Source organism: Aedes albopictus, chromosome 3 (genome assembly GCF_035046485.1).
Source record: "Aedes albopictus strain Foshan chromosome 3, AalbF5, whole genome shotgun sequence".
Taxonomy (NCBI): Eukaryota; Metazoa; Arthropoda; class Insecta; order Diptera; family Culicidae; genus Aedes; species Aedes albopictus.
The window spans coordinates 230,505,553-230,527,849 of record NC_085138.1 but is presented as its reverse complement, the minus strand read 5'-3'; the positions used below and the strand labels follow the sequence as shown (position 1 = coordinate 230,527,849).

At 40.1% G+C, this 22,297-nt stretch overlaps 2 protein-coding genes across 2 annotated transcripts; one reads left to right on the top strand and one right to left on the bottom strand.

Moving 5' to 3' along the window:
- Nucleotides 1–501: 501 nt before the first annotated feature.
- LOC109405647 (alcohol dehydrogenase class-3) lies at nt 502–8,009 on the bottom strand. Its single transcript, XM_019678719.3, has 3 exons — nt 7,932–8,009; nt 7,780–7,858; nt 502–1,674 (listed from the first exon to the last, which is right to left on the bottom strand). Exons 2-3 carry the CDS (start codon nt 7,798–7,800, stop codon nt 562–564), a joined length of 1,134 nt encoding a protein of 377 aa, XP_019534264.3. The 5' UTR covers nt 7,801–7,858; nt 7,932–8,009; the 3' UTR covers nt 502–561.
- Nucleotides 8,010–15,647: 7,638 nt separating this feature from the next.
- Nucleotides 15,648–21,926, top strand: LOC109399334 (peroxisome assembly protein 12-A). Its single transcript, XM_019671775.3, has 4 exons — nt 15,648–16,089; nt 20,800–21,293; nt 21,368–21,589; nt 21,655–21,926. Exons 1-4 carry the CDS (start codon nt 15,967–15,969, stop codon nt 21,776–21,778), a joined length of 963 nt encoding a protein of 320 aa, XP_019527320.3. The 5' UTR covers nt 15,648–15,966; the 3' UTR covers nt 21,779–21,926.
- Nucleotides 21,927–22,297: the final 371 nt, after the last annotated feature.

Below are 22,297 nucleotides of genomic sequence, written 5' to 3'. Positions count from 1 at the left end.
ATCCTATGACAATATTACCATATATGCGCTTATTTTATGAAAATAGAGGAAAATCTTCAAACAGTAAAAACTTTGGTATCCCTCGATAAAACATTTTCAAATTTTCGGAGGAGATACTAGAATAGTATATCTTTCAAACGCCGGGTGTGAGTTTGGAGTACATTTTTGTTTGTTAGTAGTGGTATCAGGCACACCGTGCGTGCATATTTACTCATATAAGAAAATCCTAGAGAAATGGCTCAAAATCTTCAAATTACAAAAACTTTAGTTTCCCTCGATGAAAGATTTTCAAATTTTTAGAGGAGATACTAGAATAGCATATCTTTCGAATGCCGGGTATCACTTGGGTGGACATTTTTATTTGTTAATAACGGTTTTTGGCACACCGTGTTATTATTAGACCTAGAGAAAAGAGACACAAGTCTGACTCAGCAAAGAAATCACCAAGGAAATAATGAATCAGTATAGAATTTCGGATCTCAGAAATAATGACAAAACAAATATTATAAAATGCATCCTTATATTGACATCAAATTTCAGTGCCCCAGTAGGTATTCGTATTTAGAAATTAACAATCGATCGAAGACTTTTTCCTTCGTGCATAAGCGTAAATGCTTCATTGATCTTTTCGACCGGCATAGTGTGCGTTATGAACTCATCTACCATCAACTCCTTATTCAAATAGCTGGTCACCAACTTTGGCACACTATCAACGCTTTTCCATCCACCGAAAGCCGTTCCTTTCCAGGTTCTTCCCGTAACCAGCTGGAAGGGGCGTGTGGATATTTCACGTCCCGATTCAGCCACTCCGATGATAACCGAGACACCCCATCCACGGGAGCAGGATTCCAGAGCGGCCCGCATGGTCATAACATTGCCAACGCATTCGAAAGTGTAGTCCAATCCTCCATCGGTCTTCTCGACTAACACCTGCTGAATGGGTTTGTCATAATCATTGGGGTTAACAAACTCTGTGCAGCCAAATTTCTCGCCCAATTTGAACTTTTCCGGGTTGATATCGACACCGATAATTCTGGTAGCTCCGGCAGCTTTGCAACCCATGGCTGCAGCCAACCCAACTGCTCCCAGTCCCCAGATGGCACAACTGCTTCCCTTCTCGACTTTAGCGGTATTAAGAGCTGCGCCGTATCCAGTCGGAATGCCGCATCCTAGAAGGCAAACTTTTTCCAGCGGCGCTGTCTCATCAATCTTGCACAGAGAGATCTCCGCTACGACGGTGTACTCCGAAAAAGTAGAAGTTCCCATGAAATGGTACACCTGCTGGCCCTTGCACGTGAACCGGCTAGTGCCATCTGGCAGCACACCCTTTCCCTGAGTGGCACGAATCTTCGGACAAAGGTTGGTTTTCGGGCTTTTGCAGTACTTACACTCGAAGCATTGCGGAATGTACAACGGAATCACGTGGTCTCCCGGTTTGAATTTCGTCACACCTTCGCCGACGCTTTCCACAATACCGGCCCCTTCGTGACCCAAGATAACCGGAAAAATTCCCTCCGAGTCGTGACCGTCCAACGTATAGGCATCCGTATGGCACACGCCGGAGGCCGTAATCTTCACGCGTACCTCTCCGGCTTTCGGGGGTGCCACCTCGACCGTTTCGATCGAAAGCGGCTTCTTGGCTTCCCAAGCAACGGCCGCTTTGCATGAAATAACCTATGGATTGAGATGGAACAAGATGTAGGGAAAGCTGCTTTAGTACGTGTTTATATTTATTGAAAAAAAAGAGCTCTATCGTTTGCAAGACAGCCGAAAAATAACTGTGGCCGTAAAGTGGATTGCAGGCCGTAGTTTAAGACATAACGACATAATTGTATGCGAGATTAACGCATATTCTGCTATTCTGCTATTATCAACGCATCCCCTGGCTTTCGCCCATCTGCGTTGTCTTTTCACTAGGCAATACGTCTACCAATTGATGTTTATGGGCTTGCCGGACCAAGTCATGTAGGGAATCGCGCCACTTGGGCGGTGGTTCTATATTCGTCTGTTTTCCACTATAACTCAGTCAAATTTGAACCGATTGGCACAACTTTTGGAATGTGGTGAGATAGGTATAGTATCTACCCGTGTACAACATTTCAAGTCAATTGGTTCAAAATTGACTGAGTTATAGTGGAAAACAGACGAATATAGAACCGCCGCCCAAGTGGCGCGATACCCTAGCTAAGCCAAACACCCCACCTACAACTGTTGGGTAGGCACCATTGTCCCGCCCACTGGTCTTTTACAGCTAGTTGTAGGTGCATGTGTGCGTGTAAGTATTGGTGTATGTGTGTTAGTGTTGGTGTATTGTAGGCGCCAACTCGTTCTAATCCACTCTGATTGCTAACACCCTATTGAACCATTACCCTCAAATCTGGCAATCTATGAAATAGAATGAGTTAAGCGCCTGGAATAATAGTTAATCAAACAAGGAATGTTAGTATTAAAGTGAAGATACAATGAAGCAACGCCCAGAACCTCAAGAGCACAAACCCCAAGAACCAAATGACAGGCTGTGTGAACAGTCGATCGACTGGCCACCACCAGTGAATAACCAATCGAGCAAACCCTCCAGCACAAACCGCCACCAGCTCTCTCGATCTGCGCCCAACAAATCCGAGGCACAGCCCAGCCATAGCTTCACCTTAAAACCAAAATCTAGATTGCAGAGCACACAAGTAACCACGCAGCTCGGTCCGCAAATCACGCACAACACGTCACAAATGAGACAAACACTACCCCGCCCGTACAACCGAAACCGATCTAGGGTAGAGAAGGGTCTCTTTCCACTACAACTCCGACTCAACTGCACCCACAGAGAGCGCACCCCACACACACACTGCACTCATGCATCCATCACGACCCGAGCCGCACGGTCACCTGGGTTGCTTCTATCTGCATGACCTCACCCAACCCGTAACGCAGAGTTTAAATCCCTCTCTTGCATTACAAAGCAGTCCCTCTTCCCAAAGTTTGTGCGTGGTATAAATGAGATTATAAAGCTGAAGAAATCGTCACTAACACAACCGCCAACAATGAGCACTCAATGGTGTCGGCCGAATCAATGACGACCTCATCAGTCCCAAACCCAATTATCCTACACTACCCAAGTAACCACAATGCTGAAGCCGTACGCACTGCACGTACGAAGTACATACAGACCTACCCGCACCGCCTAAACAAACCACCTAGGCCGAACACAAGCGAAAAGCGGCGCCACCACTGTTAAACCACGACTATGCCAGTAGGTATAATCGCAATTCAGCAATCGTAGATCCATTCCTCGCTCCTACTCAGCCCTAACGATCCATAGCAATGCTTGTCAATATATGCACCCCACATACGCAACCCCCACAACCCAGCAGTATGGTCACTTGAGTATCCCTGGGATTTTGATTACATGATGGTCAGGGATCACAGCCATCAAAACGTTCCACACTTTGCCAGGGCTTGCGACCTGTAACCATGATGATTTCCGCAATGGGAAACCATGATGGCTAGCGGTGTTAATTGTATGCGAGATTAACGCATAATATTAATAATCTCGTACTTAAGAAAAGTAAAAAATGTAACTGAAAATTCTAGCAGAATTCATAAAGATGCTGCTGCTTAAATTCACCAAGCCGTTAAATGCATTCCACGGCAAGCTTGAAAAAATGGGCCATCAATGCAGTTTGCAAGAAATGTTTAAAAAAAAATATAACAAATTTAGCTTGAATTGGCTTCATTAAATCTGTTGAGATAATTCCATATTCTGAATCAACATGCCAAACTGAGTCGAAATCCAAATTTTCATGAATGTCGGGGGCCCGGGAACCTTTAAATAGGTTCAATTTGAAATGTGCATGGAAGCGATTTGCTGAATCACCCCTCGTCGCAGTTTGTACTGGGCGGAGCTGTCAAACAGTTGCCCAGCTGTCAAAAGGTGATTTCAAAAAATATCTTTGACATTGATTATAGGTACCAAAATGAAGTTCTAAAAATCTGAAAAAAATCATGGTGGCTCAGGAAAAGGTGCTCTTTTGTATAAAATCAAAAAATCTATACATTTTTCCAAATTGGAAAACCCAATTGAAAGTTGTGCAAATGTTTAACAAAGAAAAAAAAAGATAAAATAACATTTTCATTTGTAAGTGCAAACTTGAACATTTTTAGAGGACATTCAACCTCAAGGTTTTATAAAAAATTTGACACAAACTTGAACAATTGGGCAGCAATCTCGGAATGAAACATTCCTGTTTTTCAAGTATGTAATAGACTAATAGATATGCATCCCACGGAAAGCTTGGAAAAAATAAAGTTCTAAAAATCTACCAAAATAAAGTTCTAAAAATCTGAAAAAAATCATAGTGGCTCAGAAAAAGGTGCTCTTTCGTATTTAAATTTAAAAAAAAATAAATAAAAAAATGAAAGTGGTGCAAATGTTTAACAAAGAATAAAAAAGATAAAATAACATTTTCATTTGTAAGTGCAAACTTGAACATTTTTAGAGGACATTGAACCTCAAGGTTTTATCAAAATTTTGACACAAACTCAAACAATTAGGCAGCAATCTTGGAATGAAACATTCCTGTTTTTCAAGTAATAGATATATTGAAATCGGAAAAATAAACGATTTCCAATGTTCTGGAAGTTCAGATTTCAGAAAAGTAAAAAAAAACACCAGGTAGTTAAGCAACGAGTTTATCACATCACCTACTGTTTAAAAATAATCTAAAACTCCGAATACTATAAAATGTCATGTAATGCTTGTAACTACTTGCCTTTTTGGATTGGATTGAGTGAACGTAAATCAATTCAGAAATTTGTAAGATTCTGGCTCGTCAGCTTTCAAAAATTCTAATCTTTGGCCCGCGATCACAAAAGGTTCGGCAGACCTGGCCCAAAATCAAAGCTCCATGGAAGACATAATCCAAGCTCAAGGAAAAAACCATTGCATCAAAATGGGAATTACCGTGGGGTGCTCCAATTTCGCGCGGGTCCAAATTTCGCTAAATGATAAGATTTAGAGATCATATAAAATTTAGAGATCATAATCACAGAAGTAATAGGTAATCCTTGCGCTGATGGTGGGTACACAATAGGCCGTCCCTTATTTTGCAAAATTTAGAAATGTTATAAGTTCGTTAGTGGAAAATGATCGTTTTAGCTAGAAATGATCGTGTCAAAATTTGAAGTCCGTATCTCAAGGCTAAGTGGTCCCTCAAGGGGCCTAAAGTTGTCAAAAATTGTATGGGACCAAAAAAACATGAAATTTTTTTCGACACAAAAAATACGCTATTCTACTAAAACCGGTGATTTTAGGACCCTAAAGGGCGAAAAATGTGCTTAGATTTGCGATATCTCTACTCGTTTCCAAGATATTGACAAAAAAAAACAACTAAAAAATCAGCATTTTTGACCATTTTTTTAGATTCCGAAGGAAACTTACCTTATTTTGATCAATAACTCAAAAACGAGTAGAAATATCGCAAATCTAAGCACAATTTGGCCCTTTAGGGTCCTAAAACACCGGTTTTAGTAGAATAGCGTATTACTTTGTCGAAAAAAAATTCATGTTTTTTTGGTCCCATACAATTTTTGACAACTTTAGGCCCCTTGAGAGACCACTTAGCCTTGAGATACGGACTTCAAATTTTGACACGATCATTTCTTAGCTAAAACGATCATTTTCCACTAACGAACTTAAAACATTTCCAATTTTTGCAAAATAAGGGACGGCCTAGTACACAATTATCATCATCATCATCAAATTCGCCAAACCCTCAGAATTGCCTAACTATATAACGGTATGCAATCACACAGAATCTCCATGTAGTTCATGAGATGATCAAAATACATGAACAGTGAAAACCCTGTTATATATTTTGAACACCACCTATTTTAAGCGTTCTAGGTAAATGTTAAGAGATTGGCTGCATAATGCCAAACATTCATCATTGCTATAGGGCTTAAATTTCTTACAATTATTGATCCAACGATTTTGAGATGCATATTATATTCGACTGTGAGGTGGATGCCCTCTAGGATACCCCTCCATTTGAGGAGTTTTAGTTACCCAATTTAAATTTTTGATAATTTGTATTCTTGAATCACATAACCTAATTTATAGCTCTTTTTGTCCAGTAGGGCACTGGACACTACCCTATCATTGTAAACTGATGAGCACAAGGATGTTGATGTGTGGTTGTTGGTTGTTCCTTTTTCTAGTCCGAGGGGGAATCCATTATGAGTTGCCGTTCGCCGATGTCCATGTTTCCTGATCCGTTTGAGCCATGTGCTCAGAAGAGGGTCAATGTCAGCTGCTCTCAGGAGGAAAGAGCGACTGACGAAAGTGCCGGGGCTGGGATTGAAACCATGACCATCTGCTTATGAAGCAAACGTGTGATCAATTGCGCCACGGGCCCCGGCAAATTTTTGATAATATTGAAGTCAATTCTCAGCTGTTAACCCCTTCCCGCCGATGACTTCTTTCAAAGTTTTAAATGCTATTAAATGCTTTGAATAAAAAGTACTCGAACAAAAGTTGTTAGAAATCACTTCAATTTATCGGAATCGTAAAAAAAGTTTTTAATTGTTTATCAATAGTTATTGGTTGTTTATCAATAGTTTCACTTTTGAACCAATAGTTAGAGTCTACAATTACTCTAAGAAGCGTATAACCTCTTCCCAAACACTTTTATAACATATTGAAGTGAACTGGTTTTGGTCGGATTCGCCAAGAAGTGCTGGTGCTCTACAGACCATGAGCGTTAAAGGGTTAAGCGTTTTTTCAACGTAAGTCAATGAGAAAGGGCCTGATTGATCCAATAATTGAAATTTATAAGACTCTGTTCTTATACGCTCTTTGAAACAAGATATACAGCACCGTGCATGCCGAAATTACATACATGAACAATTTATATGTTTTACCCTAATTGTTGAATTGTCTATATTTCACTTTAGGCATGATAAGCTAAAGTGAAATCTGGACAATTTCACAATAATTAGTTATGTAAAAATGATCTTTAAATCTTATCAGTTTTCTAAATTAAGGCACCCCACGCTAGTAGTGTATTTACGAGTAATACTTTGGACAGACAGGTGGTATTCATATCATGGTACTGGCACAAGTTGTCAAGAAAAATATTTCAAAGCTATCTTGAATAAGAACTAGGTACATATTATCAATATGAAGCTTATTTCAAGATAATTGTGCCATGATACGAAACCACCAGTCGTGCAAGGTTTAATAGTGGAAAATAAGCGTGAAAACGTTGTAACGTCACAGTAGAATGTGTAATTAACAAAATAGCGTTCAAATATTCAATAGGCATTTCCATCTTTACATGTAAAATTCTGGTTTCTCAATGGCGGGTACAGGGAGAATCCCCACAGTTTGATGTTTTTTTTTTGATGACCGTATTATACTAATGTGTTTGTTTATGTTACTGCATAGAAAAGTCCTTAACCATTACTCACAAGTTCACCGGCTTTGTAAAACTTTATAGAAACTTAATTTATGCTGAGATCCATGGTGAACAAGAAAAACAATTCGTACCGGTTGGTTGAAATTTCCATATGACCTTGTGCATAGCTCGGTGCATAGTATCATCACTTGCGTATATGGGATAACATAAAATTTTAAGCGATCTTATTCAGTTTACCTTGAATTTGGAAACTTTCTACGCTCTTATATTCTGATAATTTCATAATAATAATTCGTACTGCAACCACCCATCGCTTTTTTTCCACCATTGTAATTAGTTCCCCGGTGCTTGAATTCACTGTACTAACCTGTCCTGCAGTGTTGCTCATCGTTCCGCTAGTTATTTAATCTATTGAATAACTTGAACCGTACTGGACCTCCAAGAGTCTGAAATTGATAGAATGATTAACACAAAAAAGTGTGATAAAGAAATACAAAAATCTATATTCAGCTAACTCACTGTCGCCTATCGCAAGAAGAAAATGATAACTGTTGAATACCGGCAAAATAAGAAATAAGTGTCGTGTGCAAAAGCTTCCCCCAACCGGTTAAATCGATACCGTAAAATGGGGTGTCTCATACCTTTCGTCACTTTTGTACTTGAATTATCACCCTAATTTTAAACTGTTTTTTTTTTTTGCTGAAATATCCAGCAATTTTACTGAGAATCAACAAAGTCTTGTCGAAAATTCAGAGATTCTTTGCTTTGGCGGATTGCACTGAAAAGTTGATCGATTGGTCGCTACCAGCGGCTGATCAATCGATCAACTTTTCAGAGCTTTGTGATATTTGGTTCTTCAGATTTGTGCTTTTGAAAATTCAAGGTGTGGCTTCGTTCTATATTCACCTTAAGCCCATTCCACACAAGAATGAATTGAACGCGACAAAGGACAAACCAATGATCCAAACACATTCTTTCTTGCTGGAAAAGAAACCCCCAACAAATTGCGAATGTTGCGGAACAATTGTAGATGTGCGGCATCTGTTGCTGCAATGTAGAAAATATGAAAAAGAAAGGCAGGAGAACGATATAAGCATGACAAGTCTAGTAGAAGTATTAGGCAATGATGAAAATTGCATTAGAAAACTATTGAAATTTTTGAAAGATACGTGTTTGTATACGAAATTGTAAAACTGATAAGCTTAGAAGTATAATTTTAACCTTTTTCTCGGCGACACGAATGCACAATTGTGTAAAGTGTCGTTAATAAATAAACAAACAAACAAACAATGATCCAAACCATATGCATTCACAACAAGAAACAACATAAAACTAATACTAAACACTAAACACCCACGCATCTATTGTTTTCGTTTCCGCGTGAGACAATGGCGAACGTGATCGATTATGCTACAATATTTGCTCATCCTATTAGGAGCGATGCATGCACAGCAAGGAACACAACAATACTCAATGAGAATGTTATATTCACAATAGAGGCCAAAGTGAAATGGTAAAAAATATCAAAAAGGTACTACAATTTCTTGAAGTTTTATACAATACCTAGAATTGGCAAAAAATAATGTTTTGAAATGTTCCTATTCTGAACAAAAAAAAATAAATTGATTTAAAAAAAAAATTACAACAGTAACATACAATGATGTTTACTTAATGAATGTATTATAATTCCAACCCAGGTTGGAACTGGATCAAAAAGAAAAACGGCGTAAGCATTACTCATAACTAGTTCAAATATAGATCCTTCCTCGGATCCTTCTAACAAATAGAGTGTACCTATGCCAAATATACCACGTTTTACGGTATATGCATGACGTTAATCACAATCTGAAGTCACGCTCGTTCTCTTTTTCACTAACGTGTAGCTATAGCATCTCAAACTGTAAACAGTTCTTTCTCGTATACTCCCATTATATCAGGCATGTGTAACGGTTCGAGGAGGTTCGTTTTGTTGAATGAGTAACGTATAGGTGCTAAACAAACCCTAAGATAATAATACGGAAACTTTGGTCAGTATTGACCCGATCATAAATAGTGTTGCGAACTTGGTTGCGAACTGCGATATATTTCATGGGTTGTGGTTATAACCCAGACATACATATGTGATCATGTTTGTGTCATTATAGGTGCATGTTGTCATAAAAATTCTACACATTGGTTGAAATAAATTAGCAAAGTAGAGCTTAACCCTTCCCATGGTTGCTCTAGAGCACCATCGATATTCGACGAACTCGAGACAAACGGAATTAGGTGAAAATGATACTATAGAGCTTGAGCTTGATTGACCGCCCGTGGACCCTACTCAAGTATCGTCAGACCAGCTACACTCACACAAGGAACCAATGAGATATCTGCTGGAGACTAGCAGGCATCTTCAGTGTGTGAGCGTTGGTGAGCTTCTATTTTTAGGCGACAATGGCGCCTGCCACGTCAAGTTGCAGGTCAATGTGGGGAAGGGGAAGGGAATGATGATTGCAATAATTTGTATCCACATCAGACCGAATATACCTCTGCGTCTGCACAAAATCAGGCAGATGTCGGAGTGTTGGTGGGATATGGTTGGCAATGGGCGCACACATTACACTCTGAATAATTTTCACGTCCGATTTACGTGAAATATCACGTAGCTCATCCTTATTCTAAAAACCTCAAAAAATACGTGACATTGGTAACCTTCACCCAATAACCATGTCGTATGCACCACCCTGCTTGGTCAAATCCACCTTATTTTCACGTAAATCGTTCTAATGCGTTTGTGTTAGTGTACTTCCGACTTGGAAGTCTCCACGAAACGAAAGTTACGTGAATTTCCGGTGTGAAAAAAAAAATCAATATGGCGCCGAGAAGTAAGTGGGTGCAAAAACTCCTTACGAATTACTAGAAAGTATTAAAAGGTAATTTCGTTACTAAAGTCAATAGGCAGTAAAGAGTAGTGACTTCAAATTTTTCACCAATTTCAGAAGCTGGAATAGATGTTATGTTTCCTGACGGTGACGGAGGACAAGTTTGGCGAGTATTTAGAAGCTGGATTACGAGTCACAATCCATGGGTTTTTTTTAAGTCATCTAATCTTGGAGAAGCAATAATAAAATATACTGTTGTAATACAGTTGTAAAAGCAGATTTATTAATTTGAATTAAAAGATTGGTGAAGATATTTTTTTCTTTAATTGTTACCGGCTTGTATCGTATTTGAGGAGACAAGAGGTTTTAAGGGCGGACGGGACGGTCGAGGAAATATCCGCCATTGCTCTGTTGCTACTAAGATGGTAATCTCAGATTCTACTTCATATAATGGAACAAAAATCTATCATTGTGTATGCTCACTTGCAGTGCATATGCTGATTGTTTTTCAGCCTCATCTGTGCGATAGAAATCGAGATTACCATCTTCAAAATCGCGAGGCAAATTGTTAGAAAGAGAGGGAAGATAGGAAAAATAACACAGCGTCCCGATTCACCTTAAGGCCTTTTCTTGTGTCATCACAAAATGGCTTCTTCAGAATCATCATCCAAATTCAACTGTACACAGTGTTGCACTAATACACCTACGTAAGAAAATCGACGGTTACCTTTTCTCTAAAATTCTCCACTTCACGCAAGATATTTGTAAAAGAAATATAGAACACACTATTCCAATTAAACTTCTCTTTCGAACTATCTATGCCACAAAGAAATATTTTCACTCAAACTTGAAAATCATATAAATTTGTCTCAACCGCACCAAGAGTTCGATGGCAATGTTTACCACCCACCACAGTACAACGACGACGGCAGCAGCGCGTCGCGACGGTGCCTTCTGGCGCACAATCATCGATCATTGAACGCAGTGATGTCGATCTTGCGGGCCAATTCATCAATAAAATCAATCAAAATCATTGAAATGGTCAACTCAAATTTATCGATTATACGTCGTAAAATCGAAAACTATTCTTCCAATGATTATTGTAGTACTTTTAATCACACATGATAGTAATAAAAGCACATAATTTTTATTTGTGAAATCTCCTCCGCACTGTCCGCCAACACTGCTGCTGCTTGCAAACATCAACAGCGGAAGAGCATGCTAAGAGTATTCGATCATTTTTAGCTTATTACACATAAAATCCAATGTTTTTCGTAACATTGAGACGTATTTGATTGTGATTTAGCAAAACTGAGTAGTCTACTGCTTGAATTGCTTTTAAAGGATTCATAATCTTGTAATGTTTATATTGGCGGAAGCGAGACAAAGCGGTGTTTTTTTTGTTTGTTTGTTTATGGAGCAAATGTAAAAAGGCAACACCACTACTGTTGCGCTCGATGATTGTTAGAAATAAGAATCGAAAAAGAAGTGCTCAAATAGGAGTGATACGGGGAGTCACCTTAAATCCTTATGCAATGCAATGTTATTTTTACTGTAGGGTAAAATCTGTGCCTTTTTCATTGCATTTTGTGAGGATTTTAAAACTTCTGCCTCTTCAAATACGTTGCAAGCTGGTGCGGCTGCTCCATTTTCATTCAAAAATCATGTATACATTACGTGAAATTCATGTAGAACTAATCATGGTTTCACGTAAAATTTACCTAAGATTCCAGTAGCTCTCACCCACACTTCACATAAACGATGCGTAAAATTCATGTCAAATTTACCTGAATAACCACGTCGATTACCGAATCTCAAATGTGTCTAGCTACCTGAAATTCCGGCGAAGGCTACGTGAAATATATGGTGGACGAAAACTACCCATCTTTTCACGTAAATCGGACGTGAAAATTCTTCAGAGTGTAGAGCGTGGATGCCAGGCGTAAGGTGATAGATTAGTTTAGATAGATTAGATTAGATTATTACTCTGAAGATAATGCGGCACAGTTCGCTTGATTGCAGAATTCGTAGGCGTTATATAATAGATAGACACTTTGCTATAAATGTTGGAAGGAAACAAACGACTTTTTCCTTGACTTTTTTAACCCGTTTCTGTTTTAGCGCTGGCTATGAACATATGAATATACATTAGGTAGTTGCATATATAGTGAAGAGTGAGAAAATTGATAGGAAGATACTGAGAATGAGGAAAAGAAAGGGCCAGAGATTGAACCCAGGACGTTTTGCATACAAATCAATAGTGGTAGCATAGACTAATTTGGTAGTAGCTACTAGGGGGCCGTTCATAAACCATGTAGACTTTTTGGGGGAAAGAGGCAGGGGGGGGGGGGTGAGTCTGGCCAAGTCTACGCTACATACAAATTTTCAAATTCTTGTATGGCCGAAAGTCTACGAGGGGGAGGGGTAGGGGGGTTTCTGAGATTGTCAAATTCTGGTCTACGTGATTTAAGGACAAAAGTCTTGAAATCCCACTCCAACAGTGCATCAGAATTTCAGACGAATAAATCTTATGAAGCAAGTTTCAAACAACAGTGCATTTTATTATTCTGTTCTTGCTCACTTGTAATAAGCTTAAAATGAGAAGATCAGGTGCGCTGGGTTTGTTTACGAAGAGAATTGTGCGCTCGAAATCGTGAATAGGTACCAAAGTCTGCCATTGAGGCGGCCATTTTGGAACTCTAACAAGTCTGTCCTTAAGCCCGTCTATTGGTCCATGTTTGTGCCCCCAAATTTATTTGAGAATCAATTTGGAATATGTGTGGGAGCGATTCGATAAATAACCTCTCGTCGGATTTTATACTGAGTGGAAATGGGGCACGTTCAGTGTAGTACTAGATTTGTAGTAATGAGCTGAATTTTAGTATGGTGAGAAGGTCAATTCTCCGTTTCTGCAATGAAATGGTGCAAAAAGCGTGGGTATTATGATTCTTTGCCTAATTTGATGCTGTTTGAGCAAAACTTTGGGTAACTATGTTGTTTATGTTGCAAGAAATGGAGAAAACAACAACACTGTTGCTCAAAGTTTTGCTCAAACAGCATCAAATTAGGCAAAGAATCATAATACCCACGCTTTTTGCACCATTTCATTGCAGAAACGGAGAATTGACCTTCTCACCATACTAAAATTCAGCTCATTACTACAAATCTAGTACTTCACCGATCTGTCCTATTAGTCTATTTGGATCTTAAAGAGAGGTTAGGTTTTGTGAAATCCCATTTCGTATTTTGATCCAGATAATAGGTCTTTTCTATTGACAAGTCCATGTATGCCACTGTTTACAACGGCCGAACAAAGGCGCAAAAGCTGATCTGTCATTTTCATAGGTGAACTGTCGAAGGTCCCCAAAATCAGCTGATTTTAAACATCTTCTGATAAGGCCTATAATGTTTGTGGGAACGGGGTAGAAAAATAGTTATTTATGTAACGAGTTGCAAAAAGTTGACTTTTTCAGCACGAGTCGTACATTTATCCAACGAGGCTTGCCGAGTTGGATAAATACGAAGAGTGCTGAAAAAATTGAGTTTTGCAACGAGTTCCATACAACATTGAGTTGCATAATGTTTATAATGCAACTCAAATGAGTTGCATAATGAACATTATGCAACTATTTTTCATTATGCAACTAAATTCAGTTGCATAATTAACCAGTTTGAAAAAGTTGGTCATTCTGATACCAAAATGAGTTATATAAAATAGAAATTATGATACTGAATTGCGTAAAATCGTTTCATCGATAAATTTGCCAAAAAATATGATTGAACTGTTAGAAACTTCCAAATTTTCACGACATAACCTCTACTTTTAATCGCCAATAGAGTTTTGCATAGAAATTTAACCTCAATATTCTTCCCGAGAGAGAAAAGAACGGCAACGAACGGGAATCAAAACAAACCACCGGAAACTGTCAAAAATCGTGTGGGAGAGAAGAGGACAAAAAGAACGTGAGTGAACCTAACGTTCATTCGTGACGTCATCTTGCAAAATTCAATGGTGGAGCTGTCAAGCAATTACCCAGCTGTCAAAAAATGGTGTAAAAAAATCTCATCGATGATCTTAAAAGTCTTAAAATTGATTTTAGGCTATTATTGGTATCAAAATTTAATTATAAAATTCAGATAAAAAATCATAATGACTCAGAAATAGGTGCCCTTTTGTATCCAGCTTTTTACGCTAAGGCGAGGGGTGATTCGAATATGACGTTTCTTGCCGACGACTGAATTTCAGTTCAATGATGTCTTAGTAGTCTGTTTTAAGAGTTTGTTGATTGAAGTGTCAACATTTTTCACCTAATTGCACCAACAGGAATATTTTCAAATGATGTTTTATTTTTATTTTGCTGGAGAAATTATTATATTTTTTTGTTTCTTTTAGGCAAACTCTTGGGCAAACTACGACCAGGTTCAGTGCAAGTTAATAAAAGAACGCTGAAAATAGCTAAATTTACCTAGGACAGTTCTGAAAAATCTCGCATTTCGGTGTCAGTCGTTTTTCAGTTGAAGTCATCGAATGTAGCGTTCAAAAACCATTTCGCATAAGAACCATTATTTTTTGTTGTTGTGATATGCTTATTATTTTCGGATAAATTATTCAAAATTTGACGACATTGCTTTATCATGGAGATCATGGGGAATGACATATCCTTCGCTAACCGGAAAAAAATCCGCATTTATCCGTTGCTAACCGTCATTAACCGCGTCTAACTGCTGCTCAGATAGCAGCGGTTAGCGACGGTTAGGAACAAATAAATGCGGATTTTCCGGTTATAAAAGGATATGTCGTTCTCCTTGATGGGGATTTAAAAAGCTTTTTTTTTTACATTAGACGAATTTTATAAGCATTATCTAAAATAAAATACTGCTATGCAACTGTGGATAAATGACTGCCGAATCTGACTTTCCCTAACCATACCCATACATGTTTATTTTATCTTGGGCGATATTTTGTTCAATCTGAAATCATTAGAGCAAAACCCATAGTTTGTGCTCTTATTCATTGAACACCGCAAAATGGAAGGTGCAGCATAGCGTGTGCTAAATTAACTCTTCAAGAGTGTCATGAGGCCATATAAACATATTTTTCATCAATGTGAATTAATCCTTTTTGTAGTTGACCTAAAAAGAACGAAAAAGTAGATAAATTGCTCCAGCAGAATAAATATGACAGGGCATTTTAAAATACCTGATGATCGCTGTTGGTGTGAAACAAATCGAGTGAAAAATGTTGACACTTCAATCAACAAACTCTACTACAGTCTACTAGGATAGCATTGAACTGAAATTCGGTTGTCGGCAAGAAACGTCATATTCGCATCACCCCTCGCGTTAGCGTAAAAAGCTGGATAAAACTAAAAATCAATAAATTTTGCCAAATTAAAATAAACCCATTGAAATTGCGTAGTAAATATTGATTTATGCCAAGCACACGCTATGTCGTAAATGAACGATAAGTCGCAATACACTCATCAAAGTAACGGAGGAGAGCTAAAGGCTGAGAGCACCTATCATATTCTATCATGACATTGGTTTGTTTTTGTTGTTTAATCTGTGCAATATAGGTAGTTATGTGAGCAGGACTGAGCAAATTACCGAGACAAATTGAAACTTAAACTCGCAAAAAAGCAGGAGAAATATTCAGTTAAAAATTACGCGAATTTCAAGAAAAAAGAAACGATATGGCAGCGAAAGGAGCACACATAACGCAAAATAGTATTGAAGCTCGCCCATCAATATTTGAAGTGGTAGCAGCCGATTCCCTGAATGCAACTTTCTATCCCGCTCTGAAAAGAATTGCCAATGTAAGTAAACGTTGCTTTATTTATTCTTTCGATAAATACTGATATTTGGACATTGATCCCTATAAAAAGATTGTCTGTGCAACAGTAATTTTTCGAATCTCAGTGTCGGCAGAGTTTCAATATTGATATAATTTTGCCGACAACTTGCATGTAACCTGCAGTTTTGACTAATTGTAATTGTAATTGTAATTTATTATCATAAACGTAAGCCTGGCGGTATAACCATTAATCAGGTCAAGGAAATTACTGTTTAGTATTTTACAAACATTTCGAAAAATAATAACTATTACTAAGGAGGTAAGCAAGATTGACTATCCAGTAAGATGCATCATCGTCGTGCTGAAAGAGCTGACTTAAACGCATTAATAGTTGGTAGCTGCCTGGTTGCCAAGGGAAGTTGGTTCCAGTTGATTGCTCCTGCAATCATGATACTTTTCCTCTTCGATGTAGTATGGTGAGGGATCACGAAGCTACGAGCACGTTCCTGTCGTCCCTTTATCAAATGCTGTTGTAGATAAGGCGGGAAGTTGCTGGCATATCCTTGCCGCATGAATATGCTGATTCTGTGGCTATAGTTGGCCTCGAGATCATGGCCCAAAATAAAGTTCCTCACGGCAGGGGTGGTTTCTCTACGTCTGAGGCTATAAACGAAGCGAACTGATGCCTTGAAGCAGCGATTAAGTTGATCACGAAGCGCCGCAGATAGTCCGGGATAGTAGATGACATCACAGTACGTAAAAAATGGCAAGATTACGGCTCGAACTAGTTTCAGTTTAGTTTGAACTGACAGAACAGGTGCGAATCTTCGGAGTGTTCGCAACGTTCCGAAAACCTTAGCTGTCACATCGTTGATATGTCCATTCCATTTCAGATTACAGTCCATTCTGATTCCAAGATTCACAACGTTGCCTGCTAGATTGATGCGCTCCCCACAGAAAACGATGCTCGTTGTTGGAACAACAGCACCTTCCTTGCAGAAAATGATAGCCTGCGTCTTCTTCGGATTGGGGAAAAGAGAGTTCTGCCTGGCCCAATGCTGTATCGTTTCAAGATCGCTGTTAATGGTCGAGATGAGCTGGTCTACGTCGCGTATCGATCCGGAGATGTAGATCTGCAGATCGTCAGCGTAGAGTTGATATCTGCATCTGAGTCCAATTGGAAGGCTGTTGATGTAGAGGCTAAAAAGCAAGGCGCTCAAGCAAGAGCCTTGAGGTGTGCCGTCTACTAGTGGTCTTTGGGAAGAGGTCGAGTTTCCTATGCGTACTGCTTGCGTCCGATGCTCGAGAAACGAATGTATGAGGTCGCATGCATTGTTGGAAAAATGAAACTCCTCTCAAAGCTTCCTTTGTAGTTTTCGGTGGTTGACACAGTTAAATGCCAACGAGAAGTCGACAAGAACCATAACTGTGCACTGGTCGTTATCGAAGTGGTCGTAGATGTCGTGCGTTACCTTTGCCAGGGCGGTCGTTGTGCTATGTCCTTTTCTATAGCCAGACTGGTTCGTTGCAAGAAGAGAATTGCCGTTCCTGTCCACGTGGTCCACAATTTGGTCGAGAAGAATCTTTTCGAGTACCTTAGATACCGCTGGGAGTACGCTAATTGGCCGAAAATCTTTGGGTTCCGTTGGACTACCTACCTTGGGTATCGGTGTAATCAGCGCACTTTTCCAAATAGCAGGGAACGTACGTGCTTCGATTATGGCGTTGTATAGATGAACCAGCACCGGCAGCACAAACGGTGCCAGCATTTTGATAAACGAGATAGGAATACCGTCAGAACCCGCAGCGTTAGTCTGGATCTCCATGATTTTTCGGGATATTTCGTTGGCCGTCGTACGTCGGAAGTTGAAATTGGCTCCTCCACGGTCTGTGGCGGTGCGGTGTTCTGGCTCTTCTTCTTCCTCTCTATCGTTGATCACACGTTGATGTCCCTCACAGAAAAAGCGATTTATCTCGTTGGGATCGGCTTGGTCAAAGGAAACGTTCTTTTTGGTATTGTTATGCACGCCTTCGCGCCGGAGGTTGCTCCAAAGCTTTTTTGCTGGGAGGTCATGAGCAAAGTGCCTTTCTCCGTATCGTTTCTTCGCTGTTGAGATCAACGTTGCAGCTATATTACGCTTTCGGATATATTCGTTCCATTGGTTGTCGTGTCTTCTCCTATTAGGATTTCGAGAGTAGAGTGCATGTGCCAAGTCTCTAACCGAAATTGCTCTCTCAATTTCCGGTGTAATCCACGGTGTCTGGTCATTCCTAACAATAATAGTCCGTTCGGGGGCATGCGTGTCCATTAAATTCTGTAGTTCAGCTGTAATGAGTTCTGCTTTAAGATTGACGTCGTTTGTGTTGAGGGCATTTCGAAAATCTTTGGTCTGAAAGTCTGCCTGAAGTGCAACTGCATCAATGCTACGGAAGTTCCTCACCGTAATGCGTTTAGGCGGTGTTTTTCGGATTTTAACATCAGAGATAAGGAAAATTATCTCGTGATCGGAAATGCTCGACGATTTCGTTTTCGCTGCTCTTATAGACTCAGGACAGTCAGTAATAAGCAGATCAATGGTGGTTGAACTTCTGTCTGCAATTCTAGTCGGTGGCGTCGGCAAGATGGTTAGGCGGAAAGCGTCATGGATACGGGAAAGTGCCCTTAGATTTCCAGATGGTAGTGGAGCACTGACATTAATATTAAAGTCCCCGACTATGAATACTCGATCGAACGCAAAGTCCTGCATATCAAAAAGAAGCTTTTCATACTCACGTGCAAAGTGAGGGTTCGAGACGTTTGGATTGTACACAATAACGATTCCGATGCTGAGGTCGTTGATTTTAACCTGTACTGCTAGATATTCAAACCTCTGATCGAGCGGAGCATCCAAATTATGTTCAGATCTGAGTACAGGGATTGCCTTCAAACCTTTCAACACGTAGAGCCCAATTCCCCCACAGGCCTTGCTTCCACGGCCACGGGTCGACGGTAGGGAATGCTTCACGAAGTTGTACGCCGGCAGGCGCACCGGTCCCACAGGAGAAGATGGTTTCAGCTTAGTTTCCGTGACAGCGAAGAAATGATATTCCGCCCTATGTAGAAGAAGCTTGATCTCATCGATATGACTTTCAAGGCCTCTAACGTTCAAATGTCCAAGTCGTAGGTGAGGTATGTTGTTGTTCGGCATGATTGTTGTAGATACTCGTATTACTATTTAGGAGGTTGTTAGCGCACAGTAATGATCACTGTTGGGAGGAGACGTCTGCTGACACTGCGTCGAAAAAGACGGAGGACTCGTCCGCGCCCACACCAGCCTCAGTTAGCTTCAGGAGTTCACTGCAGTCAGTAACTGGAATGTACCGCTTCTGCCCGGGCAATCGAATAGAGACTCGATCATTTCGGACAAAAACAGACTGGATCGCATCTTTTTGCTTAAGACGCAAGGCCAGATTGCGTACGCGAAACGTTTGGATAGAAAGCATTTCATTCACAGTGAAACGATATTCCAGTGGCATTGCGGACTTCAGGTTACACAGTTTCGCTTCCTTATGCTTCTCGAAGTAGCGTTTGAGAACAAGGGATCTTATTTCTCTGCTTTCGAAAGCGACTACAATAGTGGGGGTGAGGTTTCGGTCGGTCCACTTGGATGGTTTTACTGGCAACCGGAAGCAGCAAGTGACGTGCGGCATTTTGTCCTTGATGCCGAGGAAGCAGAGGAAATTCTCCACTATGGACCGAACACTTTCGTTGGGATGGTGTGGTACTTTATTGATTGCTATTCGACAGCAATTGACACTATTGGAGCAGGTGCCAGCAAGTTTCGCACCTTTTTCAATCAACTCAAGCTTCTTCTCTATGTTTTCGACCAGCTTGTTGCTTGATTCTCTCCTATCGTCCAGATGGTTCACTGCTAGCAATTTGGATCGGAAGCGGTCGAGCTGTTTCTTGATATTCGATTGCAGCAGTTGCAGTTCGGATCGTATTTTTGACAGATCTGAGCTAAGTTCCTCGATTTTCTTCTGGATCTCCTCGCACTTTCCCGTGGAACTAGATGACGTCCTGGGCAGCAAGGATCCGACAATTGAACAGCCCGCGCACAAGTAGACATAGTCATTGGCGAGAGCCAGTAGAGCCGGGCCGATCCGGACGCATACTGTGTGGAACCATTTATTGCATGAATCGCAGCCGATCCATCCGATGTCTTCATTGGATTTCTTCTTCTTAGCACCCTTCTGCTTTGGATTCTTCGGTGGTTCATCCTGCTTGCAGATACCGCACACGTCTTCCTTCATTATTTATGATCACACGCTAACAAACTCACACTACATTTACTGCTGCATAACGAGCAGCTTACACAAACACGAACACAGAATGTTTAGGCTCTATACACGCACACGCGGGATTTGGTCTCTGCCTGAACGGGAAAATCGATGATTTTCCACTAAAATTACGAAATAACTAGTGATTTCCACTTTTTCGCGGCACAGGAGGTGCCACTCGAGTCTCCGGAACAGAAACGGTATCGAATAGACGAAGAAAACACCCCGAAAAATCGACTAAAAGACGGAGCGAAAATTTGCTACCCGGCGCGTTCTTTTTAATTAGAAAATATTAAAGTTCGAAAAATAATTGAAATGCATGTATTTTTTTAACTCTATTGGGATGATTTTTAGTACAGATGACTAGTTCATCACCAATTTCAAGCGCATTGTAAGTTATATATCTTTTCAGTTTCTAGCTACTATTAAACCTGGCACGTTTGGTAGCCTCGTAAGGTACTACGATGAAGCATACCTACTGTTCACTTGGGTTGTCCAAAGATATTACTTGCGACACAAGGGCGGATCACTGTCGGAAGTGTTCTATGGATTAACACGGATCTCAGCGCGAACACAGAACCTGGATCACACTGGCCAACGCTGGTCGTTGATATGTCTAGTAATGGCTCCCTACGTGTATCGCAAATTCGAACAACGATTGCATCAATGGAAAGATGATTACGAAAATGGAAAACCTGTTTCGCAGAACAAAGTTCTCCTGACCAAAGTGGTACCATATCTGAGAGCATATTTCGAGGGTGTTAAACTATTCCAATACATCAGCTATTTGGCCGGAATTGGACCTACACATTCACCTGTACTGAGGGCGCTGAACCTGACGCTGACCTACCTAGCAGAAGAGGAAGAATCGTGGACCATTCGAGACTTGCTCGGTGGTCAGGTTAAGTAAGTAATGAAGCTAAAGATTTAATTTTCAACTTTTCGAATTCAATTGAACCCAACCATTTACGTTTTCTCAGGCTAGCAGCGATGCTCAGCACGGTTATGCTAAGAACATTGGAGCTTTCGGCGTTCTTCCTGCAATTCATCGAGTGGTGGCAAAACGAAGCAAACATGGGTGATTTGTCTAAGCTGCCGATACCGGATGCGCCGCCGGCGGACTTCAACAGTGAGAAATACAAAGGGGTATGTCCACTGTGCCTGCAGCGTTGGTTGATTCCAACGGCGGTTTCCATTTCTGGGTAATGTCAATGTCAGTTGGCGTAGTATGTGAAAGTGTCTTGTAACGCTGATTGTTCAATTCTAGGTATGTCTACTGCTATCGTTGTATCGTATCACATTTACAGAAAGAGAATAAGTGTCCAGTTACAAAGTATCCTGCCACTGTTAATGACCTAGTGAGGATATTCGACGACGAAGATGACGTGTGATGGTAGTTCCAAGTGAATTGTTTTTTGTTTATCAGGATCGTGGTGGAGCAAATGGGTACATTTTGTTATGGTATTTGAAATAATTATTTTGTATATACAGACTAAGCAGTAATAAAGACTGATTTCTGAGTTACAGAGCTAACACGAATGGAGTTGGACTTTATTACCGACCAGAACTAGGCCTAAATATCCTCTGCTGTACCTAGGGGTAGGCTCCATTCGACTAGATTCATTGCTGTGCCTACACTCCCGTTCAAAAGTTTGGGGTCACCCCCTCAAAAACATGTCATTTTTTTAGGCCCATATCTCCGCCAATTTGCGTCCGATTTCAAAACCCTAGGTTTCATTCAAAAGATAATAAGTCAAAGAAACTTTGAACATGATTTAAAAGAAACTTTTTCAAAAAAATTTGTATGTAAACCTAACCCAAAGTTGCTAAATTTTCTAAAAAATGAATATAAACTTACGGCAGTGTCGCTGGAAGTTGGGTCGACCAAATTTTAAGATGAGAGTGGTAAT